The sequence below is a fragment of the Monomorium pharaonis genome, chromosome 4 (genome assembly GCF_013373865.1).
Source record: "Monomorium pharaonis isolate MP-MQ-018 chromosome 4, ASM1337386v2, whole genome shotgun sequence".
Lineage (NCBI taxonomy): Eukaryota > Metazoa > Arthropoda > Insecta > Hymenoptera > Formicidae > Monomorium > Monomorium pharaonis.
The window spans coordinates 29,401,902-29,427,510 of NC_050470.1; the positions used below are offsets into that span (position 1 = coordinate 29,401,902).

At 35.6% G+C, this 25,609-nt stretch overlaps 2 protein-coding genes across 2 annotated transcripts in view; one reads left to right on the forward strand and one right to left on the reverse strand.

Annotated features, from left to right (window-relative positions):
- LOC105838565 (angiotensin-converting enzyme) overlaps positions 1 to 7,907 on the reverse strand; it is a 57,966-nt gene extending 50,059 nt beyond the window's left edge. Inside the window, exons 1-5 of the mRNA XM_012684219.3 lie at positions 6,844 to 7,907; positions 3,712 to 4,011; positions 1,492 to 1,650; positions 1,087 to 1,183; positions 259 to 402 (exon numbers count right to left, since the gene is read on the reverse strand). Of these exons, the coding sequence (XP_012539673.1) occupies positions 259 to 402; positions 1,087 to 1,183; positions 1,492 to 1,650; positions 3,712 to 4,011; positions 6,844 to 6,900 (757 nt within the window). The 5' untranslated portion in view covers positions 6,901 to 7,907. The remainder of the gene's footprint in view (positions 1 to 258; positions 403 to 1,086; positions 1,184 to 1,491; positions 1,651 to 3,711; positions 4,012 to 6,843) is intronic.
- A 670-nt stretch (positions 7,908 to 8,577) lies between these two features.
- The window catches only part of LOC105838567, a 40,796-nt gene continuing 23,764 nt past the window's right edge, over positions 8,578 to 25,609 (forward strand). The window contains exon 1 of the mRNA XM_012684223.3: positions 8,578 to 9,830. The gene's annotated coding sequence lies outside the window, so the exon portion shown is untranslated. The remainder of the gene's footprint in view (positions 9,831 to 25,609) is intronic.

The window sequence follows — 25,609 nt, forward strand, 5'->3', positions numbered from 1 at the left end:
TTGATCTATAATATCCAGAGCTATTATGACCTAATTAACGTTTCCATGTCGTATTTTATATGTATTAATTAATTCTATCGTAGAATAATCTTACAGTAGATTAAGAGTATAAAAGAAACTCCAGACGATAAAACGATTCAATACTTAAAATTTTATTGGAATCTTGTTTGAAAATTATACGCTGATCAACTTCGTCAGCGGATTGCAGATTCTATTTAATGCGTCATACTTCCGGCTCAAAGTTAATATTAGACGTACTATTCATTCTTGCAGCATCATTGGTCAACGTAACGAGTTGTATATACAGATCCCTAATCGGCCTGCCGCTTCGTCTTCTCCACTCGGTCCAAACATACTGCAGCTCGTCCCAGTCCCGACTTCTCGCCATGATCTGCGAGATATCTGTAAAAACGCGGTATTAAACTCCATACTTTTCAATTGCGTGTATTATGTATACAAGGTATTTTATCAAATATCTTTTTTTATTTTTCACGAATTTTAGATTCACGGTGGCGCGATGATGCTTCCTTCCTCGTTTTGGAGAACGTAAAATATATCGATACTTATTTGTCAAAATTATTGACATAAGTTTCTTCACTCTCGAAGCTCGAGCGCAGCCAATTATCATTTCGTGGCACACGCTAGACACGAGCGAGTAATTAAGTTCTTACATTACAAACTATATTTAATTGCGTAGCGTCTTCGCTCAATTAATTAATTGTTCGCTTTCTATTTCTGCACGTTCTGCGATGCAGACCTCAGGTCGTGTTCGGTTTGCGTCTAAATGGGCGTGTATGCGGATTTACATTAAACATAAGAATAACAGACAATTAGAGGCGCATAGAGCGCGCACTGAGATTTTTCATAAATTAACGGAAAAGCAGAAGACCGTCTCTTCAGGGGTCTCTTACGTGCGGTCGCGTGACGTATCCTATTTTCTTCACACTTTCATGCGCATTTTAGACTTACGTAAATCCCCCCCCCCCCCCGCGGGATTTCGCCGTGACGAACCGTGAACGACGCCGGCGCGGCGCGGCGGCATCGTGTCGATCCGATCGTTATTCAGCGTAATTCGTGATGTATTACCTGGATATAAACGCAGCCCGCACCGGAACGGATCGTTGTAGGCGCATATGGTCGCCGCGTTATAAATCGCAAGCATGTCGTTGATCAAACGGTTGTACTGCGAGAAAAAAAAATTTATTACTGCTAACGATATTTATCATCATGCCATATCGTCCGTTAAACGATGATATAAATGCACTTAGAGAAAAAGAGCAACACTATAAAAGCAACACAACTGTAAGTTTTAACTTTAAAAAATACATTGTTCAATAAACTATATTACAGTTATCAAAAGTTTTAGTTACAATAATTATAATAAATAATTTATTCAATTATGCACATTAGTTTTACTATATATTAAAGCTTTTATAGTTGTTATCGCTATATTTTCCCTAATTGTTTGTACAACATAAGGCTAGTGCTTACCCTGTCCAGTTGATCAGGTGGCAGTGCTGAAGGGCCCACCGCGGCCAAATAACGAAGTCGTCGTCTGACAATAGGATCTCGAATAGAATTTAAGTCAATTCTGGAAATTAAAAGCCAAGCCTGGTATTGGAAGTCCGCGTATAAGCGTTGGGCGTCCAGCTAAAAACGTAAGATGGAAATATAAGAGGGAATTATCATATGAATACGCAATAAATGCTCTTTTTATTATGCTCGCAGAGAGATAAATAAATCAACCTATTTTTAGCCTTACTGTTTTTCAAAATGACCATTGCGCACGAAATTTGTATTAATTGTGCAATTGTATTAATTACATGATGCAAGAAAACTCTCGGCGACTGATTAGGAAACACGATTGTAGTAAAACATGAAGCGAACAACGGTTTTACCGTTAGAGATAAAACCGTATCTACACTCTTCCCCTGACAGTAACTTGCATTCGAAGAAAAGTGTCTAAAAAAGTCAAGTTGCATTTCAGTCCACTTTGTATATGCAAATCAATGTAATTTATCAGACTTTTGATTACACAATTATCGGGTAATGCTGGGTAGTACGCTTGTGAACAATTTGAAATTTATAAAATTATAACAATATTTAAGTGCGTCATACATTTATCGTTATATGAGAAACCGCATGACCGCATAAATGCAAATTCTTGTTATGTGACATGATATATTTCCACGTGCAATGACAGCATGCGTGAGGAATCACAGTAGATATTACGTGATATGCGTAACATAACTTTGTCACCTAATTGCTATGAAAGCATGAATATATCTGCGATGCTAATTTGGAAATTTAGAAAAAAAAAAGAAAAAAGAAAAATGTATATATTTAAAAAAAGTAGTATTTCCTAAGTGTTCTCATTATTTTGTCCATCTCCAGGATGTAATTAACTGCTATATAATTATTTGCGACTATTACAAAAGTCAATTGGCTTATGGACAATCTCGACGAGCAGTCGCGTTGATACCTCCCATGCGATAATGAGGCAAGGCGGTGGCTCGTCGTGGCATCGACGTTCTCCGCGGAAAAGGGAAACGGCGGGCGCCTCAATTATCGTTAACGTCACGCGACGCGAGCGTCGTTTCGCATTGAAAAGTACAAAACTCCCGTTTCCCGGCGATACACGAGACGGGCGGGCGTGTGTATTGCATAATCGTTCGGGGATGATTATCACGACAATGGCATCGCCTGGGAAGATTTCCCGCGGAGGCGTTCGGCCTTTCGCGGACAATGCGAGCACCGTCTCGTGTCAGGGAAAATCGTGGACGACGGCGACGCGGCAGCGGCAGCGGCTCGTCAGCCGATTGACAAGTCAATGCGTACGGACGCCGGCGAAGAGTCGCGCGGGAGTATATCCGCGAGAGGAGGTCGAGGTCTTCCCCTCGAAGACGTTTCGTACAGGGTGGATGAGAAATATACGATTGTACGCGACTCATTTTCCACGGTTGTCGCTGCATTTTGTTACCGTGTTGAAAACGTAGCCTTTCTAAAACTTTTTGCCTTCAGAATTGCACCTCCACACACATACACATATTCTTTGATAGTAATTTGCTTTAATCTCTCAATCTAATATTTCTTTTTATTTCAGTAATTGCCACGGACACCGGTACGCGTAAAAGATTTTTCATTGGGATGCTCGAAAGATACGCTTACGTACTTTATTACTTTTCTTTTAACTTTTAATCTCACGCTGGCTGTAATCAAACAAATTATTAGTGCTTCAAAATTAAGTTGCTTCTTTAAATTTTAATTAAATATTGTTCATAAATCCAAGTAGAACACACAATAGTATCGTAAAAATATCATTTATAACTTCATAATATCATAAGGATATCTTATATGTAATATTTATAAGTAATAAAGATATGATAATGTTATGATAATTATATTTTGCCTGAGAATAACTATCTGGATTAAAAATCAAATTAAATTTTTTGATACACGCGATTACGACTTGTCGGAGCGCCTTGTGAAAACCTGATAATATTGTATTTCATAAGATAGCCTAAATTGCAAATAGATGGAACAGGCCATGCGGGCTGTGCGTTTTAAAGTTTCGAAATTTCAACCTGGTTAACGGGAAAGTTTCGAAACTTACTGTTTAGCGTGATAAAGGTCATTTATCGTGACAAAATTTAACTAAATTGAGAAGGGACAGTTTTCTTTCAAGAAACATTGAATGAACTTTAGTCTTACCGCTTGTAACTGCGTGTACTCGTTGACGTTGGTTTCGTATGCCCATTGAGCTATTACATTAGCACTACATCTCTCTGCGCCTAGGAAGTCTAATCTAGCTAAGATATTCTGATAATTTAATTCATTGGGTGGTATCTGTCGACCAGCATCTTCGTCCCTGTATAGTGGCAGTTGTCGGTCGACATCATTGCCTCTGTACGGTGGTATCTGTCGACTAGCATCTTCGTTCCTGTATGGCGGCAGGTCCAATTGACCAGAAACTGTCGATAATAGGCAAAGTACGAACGCTGTCCATCTTACCTAAATCATACAAATACATTCATTGTAAATAGTTTCAGTATATAGTACACTTTCTGATTCTATTTTAAGCACCCACGCAAAAAAGCGATTTATTCTATTTTATATTAAAAACGATAACAATTCAAATTATAGTCTTATCAATTTTCAATTAACAAGTGTTATATTGGTATAAGTGTTATAAATTACAAATTTAGTAGAAATTATGAAATATCTTCTCTTTTCTTATGTTGCACTGAAAAAAGAGATTTTGTAATAGTTGTCAAATGTTGAATAAAATAATACAATGAAACATTCGATTAATATAATTTTACTCTTTTTTTAAATATTTGAAATTATTTTTGTTTATATTTAATTGGCATTGTTTTACTTAATAACTTTTGATACTCATTATTAAATTTTTTTTTCAATATATGCTATATAAAGTCTCTTTGACTTTAACTCACTTTAAGAGAGAATGCACTTCTGTGATCCTGTAAAGGGCTGCCATAAAACTAAAGAATCCTTTTTATTTAGATTTCTCTTTGCAACGACAGGAAGGCAATAACCAAAGTAGTTTTCTGCCATCTTTTCTGACCGATAAAATATCTTTTTTTTAAATATAACATTTTTTAATATAACATTTGCTTCAACTAAAATTTTATTTCAACTAAATTTCACGTCTAATTTTATATTAATCGATTCTTATTTATAATTTTATTTTAATTTGCATATTGTTGAATGCCTAACATGTTCAATATATTTCTAACATTTCGGTAAATAAGGTATGCAAATCAATAAGGTTGACGAACTTGGCCGTACACGTGTGCCGATCGATTTACATCCACAAATATACGTTAATTTCGCTCACTTCCCTCGTCTTCAGCCTAACCATAGACGCGTTAATAACTTATTTTGTTACGTTCTCTACTTCTGTTTGCTTTGTAATTTCGTATACATGATGGATAGTGACTTTTTCTAATGAACAAGTTTAAGTAAACGGTACTCAGGCATGTCAATCCGGATAATGACCTTTCGATAATGGATTACCATTGACCTCGCAAATTATTGCCGTACTTTCCTCACGGAAGTATTACGACGTTATTTTCAACGTCTCTTACCAAACTATAATGTAAGAATAAAATCTTGAATAATTTTGAGTTGTTGTCGAATGTATTTCTAAACTTAAAGCATCTTATCTAAACTAAGGTATCAACGTCGAAAAATAAAGAGAGAGAGAGAAAATCTCATCTATCAAGCTATTGAAAGTAATTTAAGATTTTGCGTCAAGTAAGACATGTAGCAACGTGTACGGGGTAATGGGCTCAGCTTTCTCTCGCGAAACAACAATTATAGTCAATTCGTGAAGCGATGGGGCCCTCGCTTCGTGCAAGAATTATCGTGCCAGAAATTACCATGCGCGCAAATTATTATGGGACCCCTCGCACTCTTACAAGTTAACATAGAAATCTTATTGTTTCTTTAAATCACGCCATGACATTATGAGCGGAGCATTTACGCGCAATTCATTTGTTGTTGGTCTCACGGTCACGTGTTACGTCTTCGCGTTACGTACTTCCTCCCAGCATGAAAGGTGTCTGCTTATGCACAGCAGTAGGTCACCTGCGGTTGATCGAGATGCGATGACCTTGCTTCCGTGAACAATTGCGCTTATTGAAGAATTACATATTTTCATTGTTTTTCTCTCATTTCTTATTTTTTTTAATCCACGCGACAGCGTGAGGTTTAGTATTTCACGGTGCTGTGACCAAAGTAATTGCTTATTTACGTTTGTGCTAATACAAAGCCGTAGTTTTAATAATATTCTTTATAAACTGACAATATAATATTTTAATAGATAATGGTCGATAATGAGTCGTCACGAAGATTTATGGAAAATAATCCGAGCATACTTAATGAGCGTACAAACGAGGTCATCATTACATGTATAATAGTGGTATGCTTTAAGTATCGTGTATTATGATCTAACGAATGGAGATGATTCATGAATGTCGAGAAGCCTTGCATCTATTCTCTAACGATCATTTTTTATATAAAAACCGTCATATTAATTTGAGTATGAAATACAGTGCAACATAATACGTGAGAAACTGATCACTTGATAAGATATAATTTTAAACAGTTGCAAATAATTGAAAAAAAATGTATATAAATACCTATATAGAGATTTCACATATTACGTATATTACGTTCGATTTATGTATAACCGAAATAATTATTCTTAGTTTGTACTATAATTACTAAAAATCAGTATATTTAAATAATAATGTTGACAAGCCTGCAGGTATTACAAATTTAAAGGTTTTATGCAAGATATTGTTTCAATTTACAAAAAATGTCGAAATTGGACAAAATGAGATCGAATTGATGAGATTATTAATTATATAAATAGATGTTATTAGATAAAAGAAGGAAGCTCTTTTGCGTAGCAAAAGTAATTAAAAATAAATTGTGTGCTTTTGCATAACTAATACCTGAACATCTTCGTACATCCTGGATAATACTATATGAAAAATATCGACACAGTTTTAACACTCTTTTAGATGCCTCTCGCTACTTAAATCCCTAATTTACTTTAATCACATTCGTTCCATTACATTGAAGACATTCACGATTTAACACTAGAAGGAGTGCACTCATTATTCCGATGGGTACAGCTTCTTCTCTTATCTCAACCGTGCCTCACTTAATCTTTATCTCAAAGTCCTCAAATTATCTCTCACCGATTAGAATTATTCGAGGATCACGTGGTACTTAGAACAAACAATTTTCGCCCTTCTAGTATTAAAATCACTGCAGGAGATAGCCATCCCATCGAGATCAACGAAGACTTACAATGTTGCCGCCGATGTTGTCTAACATTCCGCCGGTTCCACCAAAGGCGAGATCCATGAAAATCGAATTCGTTTCAATCGACGATCATTTATCGTTTATCGATCGTTCGCGGGTGCACACAACAATTTCTCGTCGTCGTCGTCGTCGTTGCCGTCGTACAAAATTCCGTTCCACCGATCGAGCACGACTAACACGAGCGACGGTCTCGTTCTGCCGACGCTAAAAGCCTCGTGGACGACGCCAAGTGTACATTTTATCCCTGCGAAGCTGTTCGAACGCGACCACGAGGAGGTCATCCGTAGCGAAAAAGGTGGGGGACTCGCGCACACCTCGTTCGTGTCGTTGGTTCGTCGCTGTTGCTTAGTACGTATTGTCGTGGGAGTAGGTGGAAGTAGCCGAGGACGCGCAGAAGAAGATGAATAGCTTCGTTTTGCCATATCTTGGGGACGGAGTCCCTTTAGGCGGAATGAACATAGTTAAAAACTACATATGCGAATCAGAACCAAGAAAGTATAGGGGTAGTCGACAAAGAAATTTCTCTTAAATCTACCGATTTCTTCCAGAGTAAAAAAGAACCGGCAGGAAACTTCGCAAAAAGCATACAAATTAAATTAAGAGGAATGATGGAAGGGTAAATGGAAACGTAGGAGCGCCGAGTGATGGCGAGAGGCAGAACGATGGGGGTCGAGGGCCAACCGGCCGTGGATTGCGACAGCTTGAGGCTCTCACGTTGACAAGAGTTATTCGTTGACTCCTCTCAATGAGGCCATTGTCTATCGGAGCGCATATTTACTCCTTGCAACTCTGTAAACATTTAAGATTAGTTTTCGAAACCACTAATAGAAAAGAGTACCGAAGCGGGAAGGCGCGAAAAATCGCTGTAAATAAAAATAATAGTTTCGGTGACGAGATTCAGATAAACAACACATTAAGAAATTGATAAATTAACTCATAGTAATGATGAGTAAGCGGAAGTTACATTACGATTCATTCTCAAAGACCTGCATATACAATGTAAATCATACTGAGAGAAGAAATCGCGTTGATGCGTTTAGATAACAGAAATGAAGATATTACTCGATCGATTTATTACTAAAGTAAAGAAAAAAAAGAAAAGTGGCCATAAAACGCTCTATCATTACTACTTAATTTTAGATTATTAATTAATTTGTCTAACATTACTGTGAATATGATTACGTCGATATATCATACTAGAAATAATATTAGTTTATCGTAAAAAATATGTAACAATTTGTTTTAATTTATTACAAAAATGTTTCTATCCTTGGAAGTTACAAATTGTAAAAAAACAGATAACATTAATTTAGTAAATTTCACTCCTAAAGTATTTGGACATTGAACATTACATTTGATGTATGATGATAGATAGATTCAAATTTAATGTGAAATGCAAAGAACAGGATATATTTTGCATTTATACGATTCATCTGAAAGAACACACGCTACAGTGCGTCCAACGTGTGTTATTACAAAACAATAATAATAATTTTATTGATAAATTGTTTACTAATGTAATTAATTAATTAATTAAAGTAGATTTTTTTAAAATTAAAAAGAAATCTCACAACTATTAATATAGCACACAAAAAAGGTGATGTTAGCTTACAAAAAAAATCGTTCTTTTTTCAAAATTTCTGAGATTTTTTTCGGATTATATAAGAACACTAATTTCATTTCAATTCTTATTCATTGTACATAAATTCAGTATAAGATGTTACCGCGTCTTTTAAACGTTAAATGTTTAGGTGAGTCCTCTAACTCATCGATTGATACTCGCAAATGCAGTTTTTACGGAGCAAAATTGCATTGATTAATCGATGAATTAAAGAAAAACCTCGCCACTTTATTTCGTAGCGGTGACGTATTGACTGGTCGACGTTCGACGGCGTCTCAGTTCTTCGTGTATTTCGTACGGAACGAACTGTTCGTTGAACGGCCTTGTGATAGCCTTTACTCGAGCTATACCTAGGCAAACATTACCCTTCGATCGGAACAAACACCGTGAGACGCCAGAAGTGCGATCGCGTCTTATAATTAATCAATCCGTACGATCGATCGATTCCCGAGCTTAATGGCTGGACGCAGATTTATAATTGTCTCATAATTGCTTAATTACCTCGTCGCGCTACGTAATCGTCATCTTTTTGAATGCATTGCACACTTCGAACTCCTTCTTTTCCTTTTTTTTTGCATACAAAAATTTACTTATCGGTTTCAGAATTAAAGGAACGAAATATACGGATATTGACCATATCAATGGTAATAATGAAAAAGCTTATACGCGGTATATCCAGAGCTGCACTTTATCAATAAACGTTCACGTTTCGCGGGATTTAGGCGTCCGAAATGCATCGCGTGTTCCGAACGCGCGTAACGCTGAATTCCGATATTGCACATCTCCATTTTAATTAACCTGACTTTATTACGTTGAATCCGCGTCGCGCGTGTAGGACGAAATTGTCGAAATCCGTTCGACGAATGTCGCTTTCGAACTTCTGGGTCATTAACGGAACGCGGATTACGAATGTACGCGGATTGATATTAATTGCGAGTGTCACTTGTTATTTAATTAACAAGCGGAGTCTGTCTCTCGTAATTTTACATTTGAGCACCTGTCAACTGCGTAGCGCGAAAATGTCGATGTTTGATCGACGACAGCTCGACAATTGTGAAAACTCTTTGCCATTCAAGGACTGTTTATCGCGTTGATTCGCGAGACGCGATGGGTACCGGCTGAATAATAGCTTTTTGCGATCGCATCTTTTTCTCACATTGTTTTAGTACGTCAATGGCGAAACGCGAGCCAGGGGTGATTATCGGTATAGTGCAAAATACCGCACGTAATATCGTCATGAGAGCTACGTAGGATTTTCGAAGATTAACGCGTAATGAATCGTAATTAATTGAGTTTTCGTGAGCAAGTGACATAAGACGAAGGACAAAGGCGCGGCAGCAGATGCAATGGAGTGAGTAAAAAAACGACCATTTGAATAATTTTTAGATGCAAAGAGTTTTTTTTCTAGTCAAGATATTTTTTACGCGTTCCAGCAAGCGCTTTGTGTTGTAAATTTTCTGCTGCGTTTAGCAGAAAGAACATATAGAAAAGAATATACAATCATTGTTTCTTATAGACAATAAAAAAGGATATGTCTTTAAAATATTTGAGATCTTCAACAATCTTCTTTCGAAACATTTGCAACTTTAAAAAAAGTTTGCAATTCAAAGTATATAATATTAATATAATATAATATTTATATTTTTTGTTGTTAAATGTTTGGGGTAATTTTTTATATATTACATAAGCTTGTATAATTATAGGTTTATCATTATGCAGCAATTAAGAAATTAAAGAGAGTTAAGTAATAAAAATTAATATTATTTGATCTGACTCATAAGATTAATGAATAAATGATTAATAAATGAACGACAGAACGGTACGCGTATATATAGGAACGGTAAACTGGAATCCGCCGTATGCGTGAAATACACGAACAGCTTCGATAATTGCGAATGTCATAGTCGCTCATTGAAGCAAGTTGTTCACTCGTGTTGTTTGTTCACGCACGTTTGCCTCCTCCAACTTAATGATCGCGATTGTAAACTTTAAACGCACGGATTCTAAATTAGCAATGCCATTCGCTAATTTTGATTGCCTACAACTCGAAGGCAATTGCGACTTCGATAATCACCGTGCAGGAACCTTCGACCCTGACTGATTTCTAAAATACGCTGTTAAAGTGTTACACGCGGTTGCGTGTAATATTCTGCGTGCCTGAGCAAACACAGCACCTGTTCGGCACTGAACAGACCTGCAGGAGTTGCGGAAAGCGAGTGTAATTTATCCGCGCGCACGATTCAGCTGTTAGATGAATCGCCGAAGGGCGTGTCATATGAAACATCAGATGAACAGTTTCCGCGAATCATTGACTTAAAAACGACTGCCGTGCAATTTACAGCGCAGAGGTGACTCATGGCGCTCAGAGTCCGCGCAATTACGTTTGGTCTCATCGAGATGGGATGACACGTGTCGTTTTCCAATTCTAATCAACCTTTTTTTCTCTTAAAAACTATGTCACTGCAATTTAAAATCCAGAATAATAAACTGTGACGTAGCAAAACGTTTGGCAGACTGCTAATTCGATAATAAGTTTTTTAGTTTGTATAAATATTTATTTTTATAAATGGCGCATTTTCTTCGTATTATTATAATAATTTTGTAGAAAAAATACATTTTTGTCTTTTTATTTAAAATACATACTTGAACTGGATAACATAATTTTGTAATATCAATATTTTTTAAAAAGAATTAAAGATATTACTACTTAAATTTTTAAGAACATATATATCACTTAGGTTAAATTAAATCAAAGTATAATCTTGGACTTATGTAATTTTTTTCTTGGAGGAGCATTTGATTTACCTCAAACTGCAGGCAAGTAGTTTATATCAATGCTGGGGTACGACGTTACCGTTCGGGATGTTGCGCAGCAAAAGAAGCAGAGAGAAAAAAATGAAAATCAGAATCGCGGATAGTACACGTGTAACGTGCACACCTTACAAGCCATAAAGTTAACGATATGAAACAGTTCGCGTAAACACGAACGTTTCTCGCGCGTTCGCGCGGTAGCTGATCTTGAACTACATGTTCCACTTAGCTTTCATGATCGGCGCTCTCTTTGACAGCCCTGACGACGGCGACCGCGCTGGGCTATTCGACGATTGTGATTAATACAACGGCAGCTCGCGCACGGTAAAGGAGCGTAAACAACCGCGCCCAAGCGAAGCCGAGAGGATATAGTCTCACGACGATCTGGAATGTACGCGACTGCGTATGGTCTAGGCCAGTTTACGAGACCTTGGAGCCGTTATGGCGAAGTTCTTACGTGCATACGTGTATCTGCATATTCCGCCGTGCCGTACGATGCCGCTCGCATGTACACGGCGGGATATACCCTTTTACATAATCCGCTCTTACATCGTCGATATTGTATAATATAGGAAAATATGGCTCGAATATAATTTATTTTCTAGATGGTTTCGAGATTTACCGCATTGCGGACGCCATGCCCCGCCCGCTCGCGTTACTCTTGCTTCGAACTATAAGCTGGAAATTGAAGAAAAAAAACAAGATTTGCATCTCTAACGATTTAACAGCTTATGGTTATTGTTTTTAAAATTGCGGGTATAATAGTTTATGACAGCCAATACCAGTGAACAATTCCGGATTTTTTCTGTAGTCAATTTTGCTCTTAGAATATTTTTACCTAAATTAAACAAAATGTATTTGATTTAAAGACATAAATTACAAGTTAGAGAGAGAGAGAGAGAAATATTTTAAAAAAGTTATATTTGACGCATTAACGCCAAATTCTTAAATAATATATTTTCAAATATTAATGAATACAAAAGACAATAAGTAAAAAAAATTATTATTTAAATATAATAAAGATAATTTTTCTATTGACTACGCACGGAAATATATATAGAATAAATATATATAGAATTAGTTATGTAAATACAAATCTGAAATTTTCAGATCTGTATTATATTTAGCTCAACTCTTAGATAGTTCGGCAAAATCGTACTTTTCAGATAATGATTTGAAACATACAAGTTTCGCTTCGTGAAACCAAGTAACATATGTACTTTTTCAACATATATATACTTTGGAGTTACGACCCCAATGCCATAGGCGTTATGCTCGCACAGGTGGAAGCATATATCTCAGTTAGAAGCATATACCAGTTCCCTGCGTGCCTAGACTTGGACAATGCTAATCTCATTGTCAGATAATGCGTGCACCGGTCTCACGTACCGACCGCAATTTTAGTTTCAAGTACGCAAACAAATGTGTTCGCCGTACGTTTATACCGGTGCAACCGTGTGCTTCTCGCGATTATTCTTTTTGCCGCGATTTCAGGCGGACCTTAATCGACTTTGTTCGCGTCGCGGAAGAATACCTTCGGGCGGGCAGAAAACAAATAATATGACGCTACGTCACGATACTTGCGCAATTCATCGTACTTTGATGTTACTCTAACAATAAGTAGCACACAAGAAATTTAATGTGAAATTGCCGGAAGTGCATTGAATGTCGTTGCCGGTATTTTCGATCATTGTTATTCATATGTACAGTTATGGCCAATTCTACATGATTTCCTTTTCTCAGAGCGGGTAACGTCTTTGACGATCCTGTAAATATGATCTTTTCTATTTCATTGTCACTTATACTTGACGTCACGGAGAGTTTTTTTGTACGATTTCTATTTTAATGTCATTCAGACCTGTTATTTGTTCCATACTTGTAACGATTGGAAGAATGTTGGAGAATTAATCATAAAATAATGCTTAAGAAAGATTTGTTAAGTTAAAAATTATGGAAAAAGTTAAAGCTTAAAAAGTGTTATTATAAATATGTGCGCTTTTAAAATACATTACGTTTTTATTTTGTAAATTTTATCACATGTTTATTCGTTCTTTGATTTTTAAGAATCAGATTTATACAAATTGATTGTAAAAAAACACAATACTAAATTTAAAATAAAACATCTATAGTACTGTTATTATTTTACTATACTTAAGAAATATAATAAAACTAATTGGATTAATAATATATAGAAATAGACCTAAAATTTGTATTAATATATAGAAATAGAACTAAAAATAATAGGTAAAGGACTTTTCATCGTTTTTTCGCTATGTAGATTTTCCTTCTTTACGCGCTTCCTTCTACGTCGAAGCCTTGGAATTAATAAGACGTGTACATTTCTGAACTATGTATGAATTTTCTATGCGTGTACTATCACGCGATTACAATGCGATCGTAATGAGCGCCGATAATTATTTATCTCCCGACACGGAGCCGAGGAAACGTGGGAAAGTGTCGAGATGAGTAACCGGTATTACGCTTAAGAATTATGCAAAGCAGAAGCGCGACAATGAGCGCGCGGATGTAAGGATTATTCGAACGGTCGGTGAAATCTTCTATACGGAATTTGAAAGATCGCGTATCTCATCCAGACGGGAAAACGTAAAAAGATAACGCTGCTCACTTTAGACAATTTATAATTTGCATTTTATAATAGATTTCACAATAGAATTTTATCTATATCTTTATACGTATCTTCTTTTTAATATGTACTTTATGTGCGTATATTTTGTTTTTTTAAATATTTTTTTTTGTTACACAGCATATAAAGTTAGTAACTGCGATTTTGTCTTAACGAGGGGAGCCAGTTAGGCGGAGAAACAAATCTCCGTGATGCGGTAAAATTGATTTCATGAACTCAATCGCAAGCAACGGCAAGAAACCGGCCTGATTGCCGATCGGTCTTCAAGGTCTGATCTGACCGAGCAGTAAATAAAGCGGAAATACGTAATGCAGATAGCGTATTACATAAAGTGCCTTACGTTAAATAAAATGGGCGAAACGCGAGGCACGGGATAATCGCGAACGCACGTCTCGCCGTGCTGAACGACAAAGCGTTCGTGCAGCTTATTAACTGCAGTCGTTGAAGTAAAAGGGAGCAGTTCCGTGTTTGCGTGCCATTTTTATCTCGCCCCCATTTAGAATGCAAATGAGCAGAGGAACGTGATATCCCTTGGCGCGAGCCCCTATAGTTATGGCGAAGATCTCTCGGAGGTTTCGGTCTTCCTCGCGTTCTCGCGATTTCGCGTGCGAGCCGCAAGCGAGAGGGCAATCTGTAACGCCGTGTAATCACCGTGTAATTACGAGACACACGACATTAAGCGTGGATTAAAAAAGAACCCGTACTCTTCTCTCTTCTTAATCGAAAGAAGCACGTAATTAGAAACCTCACTTAGAGACCTCGTCCGCAGGTAGAAACGCGAGACTCGCCAAAGCACTTTACGCCGAATGCGTTTTTCCATTCCCTCGATTCGACGAAAAAAAAAAAGAACGCGCAATCGTCCTCCCAATTTTGCGGCACGAAACGACTTTTCGTGCCTGCGATTAAGACGGTCTCCGTATTACGTAGTCATTAACGGAGATTGTGTTGCCTGTGTCGCCCGGTACTCACGACCCTGCGTACTCTCTGAATCACGCCGATTGAGCAAGAGCCCAGCCTTCTTTTTTCCACACACGTACCGCGATATGTGTGTCGTGTGACTCGATGCGGCGAACGGCGGCGGCGGCGGCGGCGGGACCACGCAGAAAAGATTTAAAAAAAAAAAGGAAAGAAAAAAGAACTTTAACGAGAGACACACACGTCGATTGCGCAACGTCATAGGATCATTCAAATTTGCATAGGGCAGTTTGCAACGTTTCTTTATTACGATCTTCTTCGTGAATTTTAATGCGGCGCTTCTCATAAATTCCTTCAATTTGACGTTGCTTTTATATATAATAATACCAGGTCGAGGTACACAGTACTGTCTTTGGCACAGATCTCGGCACGTACGTATATTTTTTTACATTAATGTAATCTCTGTATATTCTTTGGCAACGTAACTCTGTCAACCTAGCACGTGCTATTTATTTGCTTAACATTTTTCAAGATTCTTTTCCTGAACTGCGTGTCGTGGAGGGAATTTATAAATAATTTTTTCGCTCGTTGAAGAAATATACTTTGATGTTATACACGGTAGCGAGCATTGATCATTTTTTAAATAGAGAGTTAATGTTCTAAACAGTTTTATCGTGCAGAATATTTCTTGCGCAAATTCAAGGTAACAGACTATAATTACAACTGTAACAAAGCGTCAAATCATTCCGATAAAAAAAGATGGGAATAAAGTAGATTAAAATACACACACAGATATATAAATTAAATAATATCTTCTGCGTTGTATGCGATGTAAATAACATAAAAATAAAACTCAACAAAATGGCAATTTCGGTTGTTAAGTAAAACATGTTGTAGGTAATTAGGGGGTCTTATGGAGGTCAAGATCAATAGGAGACAGAATTTGTACGTGTGATATGACTGCTGGTCAAATTACCATTAATTATGGCAAGATTAACTCCAGTGCATGTCACTCAATGCAAAGCGCAACGCGGACAGACAAGTTTATTTATAATGACAAAAACTCACGTATTATATGTAGATATGCTTGGAAATTCAACAAAATAATGAATTAATTGCAAAAATATTTAACATTTAATATTCAGATTGATATTCAAAATAATATAATTTATTATTAGACTATATGATGCATTCTCAAAAGTAGGACTTTTTGCGCGACATTGACCGAATTTACTCTTTCTTTCTTTTAAAACGCGGCTAATTCTTTTGTATGTAAAATGACGTCGTGAGATCGCAAAAGTCCACTGTGCGGCAATTAATTTTATCTCTGAAAGACAGGAAGATGCTCGATGAATACGACGGTACAAAATGCATTATTATGTACATAGATTATACTACCTTAATATATCGATGCTGAGAGATCGACAATTAATTGTACGCACATTTAATAATTACGTAAATCGATGGAAATAAGCAGCGCGTGTTGTCGACATTTTCTTCAACATCTGTTGCGATTCCGCAAGACATTCTACAACGCTCATTGCATAGTCTATGGCAATGTAACGTCCGATCTTAAAAAAAAATTTTATTATCAGAAAAGATTTTGTTCTTAAAATTAAATTCTCGATATCATTTATTTTAAAAAGGGAAAATTGCATTTATATAATTAGTATAATGCATATTAAGTTTGAAAATGTTACTAAAAACATTTTAACATTTTTTTTTGTAATAGGAGAAACTTCTGCAATAGGAGGACTTTCTGCAGTAGTCCCTATTCAATAAATGTACCTGTAAATATTTACGCCTCAGAGAATTCAGTAATGACTTTTGGGCGCGTCATCGATATGAAACACCGGAAGTGGTAGTGATGATTATCGCGAGGTAAATTCGTTCTAATGACGGCAGAAACTGTCGCGATTTTGTGAGTCATTGAAAACACCGTATTATCATAATTGCTTGATGCGTGATGCGGCAGGTAAACGAGGAATTATTTCCTGGAGATCAATGACGTAGTGAAAGATTGTTTCTAATCAACATCTCGTCATCTACATATATTTTAGTGATATATAAAGAAAATGCATAATAAAATTTGGGTAAAAAATATTTTGTGATTAATTATTAATCACAACACTTTACGTATTTAATTAATCACAACACTTACAAATTTTAATTCATCTCAATATTGGTATATCTTTTTCCTTTAATTAGCAAGATTGTTATAATTTGTTCATTAAATTATAAAATAATTAAATTTGTAAAAATTCCAATAGAAGCATAGAGAAATTATGATAAAAATATTATTTAATATATAAAATAAAAAATTTATTAATTTATAACTCAAACATAAAGAATGGTTAAATGACTGATTACGATGGATTTCAAAGTGTCGCCATCAACAATGAAACTTGCAAGGTGCAAAGTAGGATAAGATGATAGCGGCACTGTACAGCCTGACAGGTTCATAGTCTACCGTATGATGGTAAAGAGTAACCATCGAATGATCATAACGAACAGGAGAAAGAGTTGTAAAGATGTATTATACACAAATAATACAGTTATTTTTTATTAAATTTAGATAGGAAAAAAGATTTTAGCAAAATGTTGTAAAATTACAGGATTAAAATTTGTTTTTTAAATATAGCTAACCCATTTTAGCTTAGAAAAATAAAAGATATCATGCAAAAGGTAACAGCATGTAAAGATAACATTGTAACTAAACGAGAATTCTACTTTATCTCTGATAGAAGATTATTTTCACTTCTCAATTTTTCGCATCTCCTGGTAAGTTCAATTCCTACGAAATAATAAAAATCCTGTTTTTTATTTTATTTTATTTGCTTTGAAGTAAATGGTAAAATACTGTCGAGATAAGCTCAGCAACATAAGCTGCAATTATCAACGTTTAATACGCGACACGCTGTCAATATAAGTCTCGTTGTCGCAATCATTTGGTAAAATCGTTAGTGACCTAAAGGAATTTTGCCATTACGCAAATTTCAGTGGATCGCGTTTGGTACGTATTGACTTACTCAATTCAACCGTTTCAATCGAGATACGTGCGTACGGCATATAAAAGGCATATAAAAGAACAGAATCTCAGTTTAATTCGTACTTAAATTTACTTTCGCGTTGCACAACTATAAGTGCACGTGTATACTTTATTTAAACCTTTGATAAAACATTGAGATGTAATAATTTAATATAGGAATCTTTTCTTGTTTTTCTTGAATTATCAAAATTAATCCAAGCTATCGCCAAGATAACGTTTCAATTTATGTCAAAATTTTTAAAACCTAAAATGCCTTTTGGCTTGTTTGTATTATGCGTTATACACACGCACTTTAAATGTCACAATCTTTGATAGACGTGTCAGTTATATCGGGTAAAGGAATGCTAAGAATCTACAAATTAACACAGTGAACGTCTCTGTTCGAGCGTAACGTATCTACAATTTTCTGGGAGATTTATGAGTTCAATAAATTCTATATACGTGATGAGTTAAAAAATAATGGCGCTAAAAACAAATTAAGACTGATGCGATAAGGAGAAAATTCGATCTTACCGTTCAGTATGATGTACTCGCTTTATTATTATTTTCGTATTTTTTATTTTTTTATTTTATAATTTAATATTTACTGCATTATTTAATACTTTACAAAATTTGTATGTTTTTTACATAATTTTTATGTTCAATGTAAAATTTATTTTAACAAATTTTAATAAATGTTGTAATATTATGTGTTTGAAAATGTATTTATTTAAAAATAATTATAGATTATACTTTTTTGACATTATTTTATTTACCAAAATATAAGAAATAAAAAAATATAAATAACATAATATAAGAAAGTTGAAAATATTTTTAAGCATTCAAGTAAATTATTGAAAATAAACTAATTATGAGAACACAAAAATTATATAGCTTAAATAAAAAAGAGAAAAAGTGTTTGAATTAAACAAGAAATGTTTTTTAATTTTAAAATGCTAAATTTTAATTTTAATTTAGTCATACAAATTTTTATACGTATTAACATCATATTGATAAGTTTGTTACTAGCGATTAAATATACCTACGGTCTAAAAATAATTTGGAAATCAGAGAAATGTGGTTGAGCTATATTATTATGTAATATTGATGCAAGATGTTGCAATTGCTGGGCATTATTGTTGTTTTCTTGAAGGGGTTTATTAAGATTAATCGGGAATTATCTAGTAACACCCGCTTAGACCCGTATTTAACGTTGAAACTAGCGAAAAATAAGAGCGTAATGTACACGAGAAGCGGCATAATTTTGCAAGTCTGCTTGTATATATAAACCATAGGCATAGTTACAACACACAATCTCTCGTTTACGTGTTTCTTGCTGCAGGTACCGTTCGGTTCGATGCCAGATCGGTCGCAGCAATTTTCTAACAATCGAATATTTCAAAACATTGTGTAAACATGAATAAGACTGATGGGAAATGTTGGACCTTTGTATCGAGCCTTCAGTATCGAGCCATTGCTAGTCCTGTCGTATTTTTTCTTCCCGCATTTGTTATAAAAATATTGCATTTCAAATTTCTTGCCCTCCTCGGAGTTTTTCTCCTAAGATTAATTAATTCTGTGGCACGCAACTCGCCCTTGTTTAATATTTCTAAAGGTCCCGCATTGAATATGACATATATAACACCAATTATTACGAGGCATAAAATCTGCAATGTTAATCAAAATAATTCCAAGTGTAATTACAACGCACATGAATAATTTGTACCCGCATGATACTTCCTCCTTTCTATTTACGAGCTGCAGACTGACACTTGCTCGATCAATTTGAATGATCGTAATCATTAATTCTCCTAATGTCAAGATATTGATCTCTAATCGCAAGTGCCACGTGTCTGCAGAATCGTTTCTCAATAAATTTCGCGCGATCTTTACCGGAACTCGAGACGTTTTCTCGTACTCTGTGCATATGACAAAGCGGAACTTAGTTTGAATTAGATTGACAGGAATAACGACCTTGCTTCAGAAATATGATTTTATGTGTAAAACTGTATGCGTCATAGAGTGTAGATAATTACAATTATACAATTTCAGCATGTGCTAACTAATATTTAAATTAAAATCACAAAATAATATTCAAATAATATTACTATTTAATAAATAATATTTAATAATTTATAAATTTAAAAAACATAACCATTATTACGTTTTCGAATTTTTAAATTAATATAATTAACTGCAAATATCTTGTACTTAATTGTATTTGACAAAGTCTTATATATTACATATTATTTATTACTATTAATAAGAAATAATCAAAAATATGTAATACAATTTCGAGATTTCAAGATGATTAGAAGATTAAAACCATAAACCGAAAATGCACTTCTCTCAGTCTTTGATACGCCGGAATTATCGCAGCGTGATTTATAGAAACGTTCACCTGCTACGGAACTAATGAAAGAAAGAAATCTAGAAATATTATCTGATCTTGTAGATGTAGAATATGGCTAACATAAACAAAATTTAATAAAATTACAATTTAATGAAATTAAACAATCGTCTATAATATAACACATGCCATTCTAAAACATTCGTCTCAATTTATTTTCAAACAAAAATAATATAATTGTTAATTTATCCTATATGTATACTATTTTTATTGTATAATTCTCTTGATATATAAAATAATTTGCGTATAAAGAATTATTCAATTAGGTACTGATTATTATCATACACTGAAAAAAAATTTACTAGATTAAAACATTTTTTCAAATAGTACCAAGTATTATACATTTTCTAGATTGATAGAAAATATATAATACATTTTCTAAATAATCTAAATTATAGAAAATAATATCTTATTTGAAATAAATATTATTTATTTTTTACAAAACTTCTGCTTGGTACTATTTAAAAAAATATTTATTCCAATCTAGTAAATTTTTTTTTTCAATGTAGATCCGAAATCATCTTAATTTGATACACGTAACAATTAAAGTAATCATTCTGAGTTTTTTCGCCATATTATCCAGTCTTTCGATATCACCGTAAAAACATCGGTTTAGTAAATGAACTTTCATGAACGGCCTTATGTTTCAAGGATGATCGTGCCTCAATTGTGTTACTCAATTGTCTACTTTCAGAAATTGGGCGATAATTTTTATATTTTCTGCAAATATAATTTTTATATTTTTGTTATCGTCGCCGTTGCCACCATTGGAAATTGGCCATTCTTTGAGTTTCCGTTTAAAAACGAAAATTAGTTCATGGACGTCCAACGTGCGTGACGCGCGTCCAGTGAATCGCCAGTTTGTTGTTCGTAAGACGATGCTGCATACCAAAGGCGGGTAATTAGCGGTACGAATGCACCTTTCATGAGATCGAATGGTGCAACCTTCGATGCACAAGCTCATTAGGCTTGCTCTTCAAACGGATCTTCTCGTGCTCGTCATACCCTAGGGACAATTTTCGCGAATAAGCACGCTTATCTATTACCTCGAAACATCTGAGTCACCTTTTTAAGTCACCTCCTCGATTATTCAATCTTTGCAATTACATTAATAATATAATAGTAATTTATACAATATTATGCGCTTATTATGCACAATTGTGATAATAAGACTGATATAAAATATAACAAAACTGCGTCAAAGTATCGGGAGAAGGCTAGAGTCGTGGATGTTTATCGTCCATGGAACCATCGGAAAAATATTGCTCTTAATAGCAAGGATATTATATTCTTTAATGAATACAGAGTAGTTTCGTACCCTTGATTTAAAGATCAACGAAGGCGTGATTATAAAGCTATAAATGTAGACGATAAAGTTTTATCGTTTTATGAAACTTAAATCAATTTTTAATAACCTGTAGACAGGTAATAAAATTTTATTTCTTAGCTAGCTGTGGAGTGAACAATAATTTAATAAAAAATTCAATAATTCCGATTTGATTATTAATGTATGCAAAAAATTTCAATGTATGGGACAAATAATATGATAAAATAATGCGAATGTATAAATTATTTTAGTAATAATGCTGCAGCGCAAAAGATTATTCTCATGGTAATTACCAACAATTAACCTTTTTTTTTTCAAACAATGTTAAATTGTCGATGACGTTTCTGCTTCCGCGTATCGTGTCGTAAAACGGAGAGCTGCGAGCGTGATCAATCAATTTACAAGTAAGATCGTGTTGACGATATCTCTCGCTTCTCTGCATTTCGTTCGCGTTGCATCACATGCGTCGTGTTATTCATGCATTCGCGCGACTGAAAGGGATTAGCAATAAAAAAAATCATTTGCTTATTACCCTGAAAACTAATTTCAGGCACCAAAGCCATGCAAAGAATGCTAATCCCAGCTTCCACGTGACGGCTTTGTCAGCCTCGTTAGACGTTAAACAAATTAATGGACCGTTCAATGCCGTGGAATCCTCCGCAGACGACATCCCGCATAAACATCGGATTTCGCTTTTTTTCTTATCGCAACTTCTTCCAACTATATATATTCTGTTTGACTAATGGCCTTGTTATACTTTCATAAGTATCATTACCGTTCCGTAATTGATTATACAATTTTACGACAATGCTCCGCGTTCACGGTAATTGGCACGTCCTCGATCGATTTAATCGGGATTTTCCCTTCAGCCCGACTTAATTCGCTTGGTCGACCGTCAGGAAGCAGATCGAAATCGCGGATTCGAAAATGTACCGAAGGTCAGGTCAAAACAGAGAACATAATCGTTATCAATGATTTAATAAATTTTGTCTGCTGCATTTAAAAAATAATTTTCTCGGCTCTCTCTTCTCCTGCAATATTTTTTAATTGTGTAATCATCTTTCTACAGTTCACCGCAACATTACTTAATAATTATAAATAAAACATATTATTGATTGAATGATAGAGCGATCTCGCCATTTTCGCGAAGTTGTGAAATATTATCGTAAGTAATATAACTTAAAAAATATAACAGTTCGTTGATTACAAACGATACTCGCAGAGATAAGATTGTCGCGAGCAATGTACGCAATATTTCTAAAATTGTTTTATTACAGTAATTACGAAATTGCTTATGATACATAATAAAAAAATATTGCGCATCTAAGTGTATCCATAATTTGATTCGCATTAGTTCTATCTTTATCTCGATAAAACAAAATGTGGAGATCTACGCGTGCAAGCGGCAGACAAATAAATTTTGGCTTGCGAGCGAATTAATCGGCGCGATGGATCAGCGCCGTAAATCTTCCCCCGAGGTGCCAGGGATGCTGTACACAGTCGCGTTCGCAGAAAGAGGCGAGGAGAGAGAAAGAGAAGGAAACGCGGACGGCGAGAAGCGCGTGCCGACACGCTCGAGAGCGAAATATCTCTCGGGCGAGTGACCTCGTTAATTAAACCGAATTTAGGCAACTGAGGTCATCGCGGCAAGCCGGTCGCGACCGGCAAGGTCGCGAAACCTTCCCTCAGCTCGCTGTGGCCCGACACTGCAGCAGTGCCGGATATCGGAAGGCATTCCGCTCCTTGTCTCTCCTTGCTCGCGATCGTCGCGGCTAATTGGAGGAAGTACGCTAATTAACGGGTTAAGGTGAGGAATTCCATTTTTAACGAAGGTCAAGAAACCGGCAGACGAGAGAGAGAGAGGGCCACGACTGACGCTGCTTTCTCAACGCGAAACACACACGAATTGCAATACGAGCATGGGGGAGAGATTTGCTGCCTGAAACGATTACCGTAGCTAGCGCGACTATGATAAATGGGTCAGATATAATAGTTAGCGGTTTGTAACGGCGTAATAATTAAATCGCAGGCCCATTTTGACGTTGATTGCCCGGCAAAGCAAATCGCAAGCCGCTGTGGTATACGTCGTCTCGTTCGAGTCGGCAATTATCACGGGTACGATCGCGGCGCTCTCGCAAACTCGCCGTAAGTTTCGTACTCTTTTTCGCAGACGGCCTTAAAAAGTAAAGGCGCCTCGAGAGATTCAGCTGGAATATCCTTCCTTGATAATAATAGCAGAATAATACGGAATCATACGTTTCTCTCGTTTGACGTGATTGTCATATTATCAGAAGTTATGTCGATATAAAGACACCTTATTTCAAGGCGAGACATTCGCGGGGTTACGTAAAAAAAGATATAAGTTAATTTTTCCTTTCTAATAACAACGTTCGCGGATGCGCGGCCTATTACCGCAATTATTGTACGCGCGGATGTCATACGTATGTGCGGAAATTTTTTTCGCGTCGGAAGTTACGAGGTATCTCGAGAGAGTATTATATTACCGTAAATGGTCAATTATACAGAAATTAAATACGGTATTAGAATAATGATTATGCGATCGTTCGACTCTATAAATGTTAACAAGTAATCATGTGCGACTGTTACATCCTGGCTGTTTCTTGTTCGAAATAAGATTTCTGTCTTTTTACATAATTTCTAGATATGCATTCATATAGGATCTTTCTCATAATTTTGTTAGACATAACTTTGTGGCTGCATATTAATGACACGTGATTGAAAAAATACCATGCTCTGCGATAGGCATGACGATTTGAAAATTAAATAACATAAGTAAAGACGCGTCCTTTTGAGTAGTTGCTCTAAAGAGAGGGCGTTTAGTAATTCGAGATAAGACATTTGCATGGCAAGACAACTTTCTGCAACACCGGTTGACGTCATAATGCCGCACTCACAGAATAGAGATCCGGATTCCAATCGAGAGCATGATGCGATAGGCATTGAGACGTAACGTCTGGAACATACATTAAACACTCGCATGCATTATTTTGCCACAGAAGATTACGCCGGATAATTTGCCGTCTCTATGATTGAGCGTCTAGAGAAAAGCTCTTTGTCGCAAAAAAGAAGTGTTGTGACTCAGCTGAGATTAATCATAATTTGCATTCTTATTTCCTCCTTCGTTCTTATTTCACCATATACTGATTCTCTTCCTTCCTCTTTTTCTCATCTCTTTTTTTTCTCACGCGTATGCAGATAATATAACAGATAATCAAATTCTTCTCTTTAAAGTTTTCAAACAATTTGATATAAAAAATATGACTTGTATGAAAATTAAGAATTCTTAAATGTTTTTAAAGATCTTTCTTCAGAAGCGCGCGCAAATGTATTAAATAAAAAAAATTTTTTATATTATACACAAAATTATGTTGTGCAATTTTTTTAAGAGTTCTAATAGATTTAAAATTTTCAAAATATATTCAAGATTTTTAAGACTTTAAAAGATTGTTTTCTTTCGAAAATTCATTGGAACATTCAAAATAATTCAGTTTCGAGTTTATTATATAAAATCACTAGACATTATCATTTTTTAAATAAAGTTATCACGTTTTTTGTTCGAGTTGCGCATTTGTCAGCATTAAAATCATCGGGTTATATAAAAGGTCCTCCTCTCTACTTAATTTCGAGACATAAGTTTATCGATTTATATAAATAGATTTATAAGAATACTTTCGCGCGTTGCCACTCGAAGGCAACATCCTTCCTGCTTCCTCATCGTGACTCATGGCGCCCAAGTAAAATTAAAATGTCGAATCGATCCACGAGGCGGCTGCGATTCGCCTTTCTCGCCGAAGCTACTCTCTCGCACACAACTTTCTGCCCGCGGTGGAGCGAAGATCACCTTGACCGTCGCTCGCGCCCCTCGGGAGGGTAATGATTCGGCGGGCGGGGACGCAACAGAAAAAGGGGGAACAGGGAGAGACGGACGCGGATGGCCTCCAACGTCGACATATATAAGTCCCAGGATCGGGCCC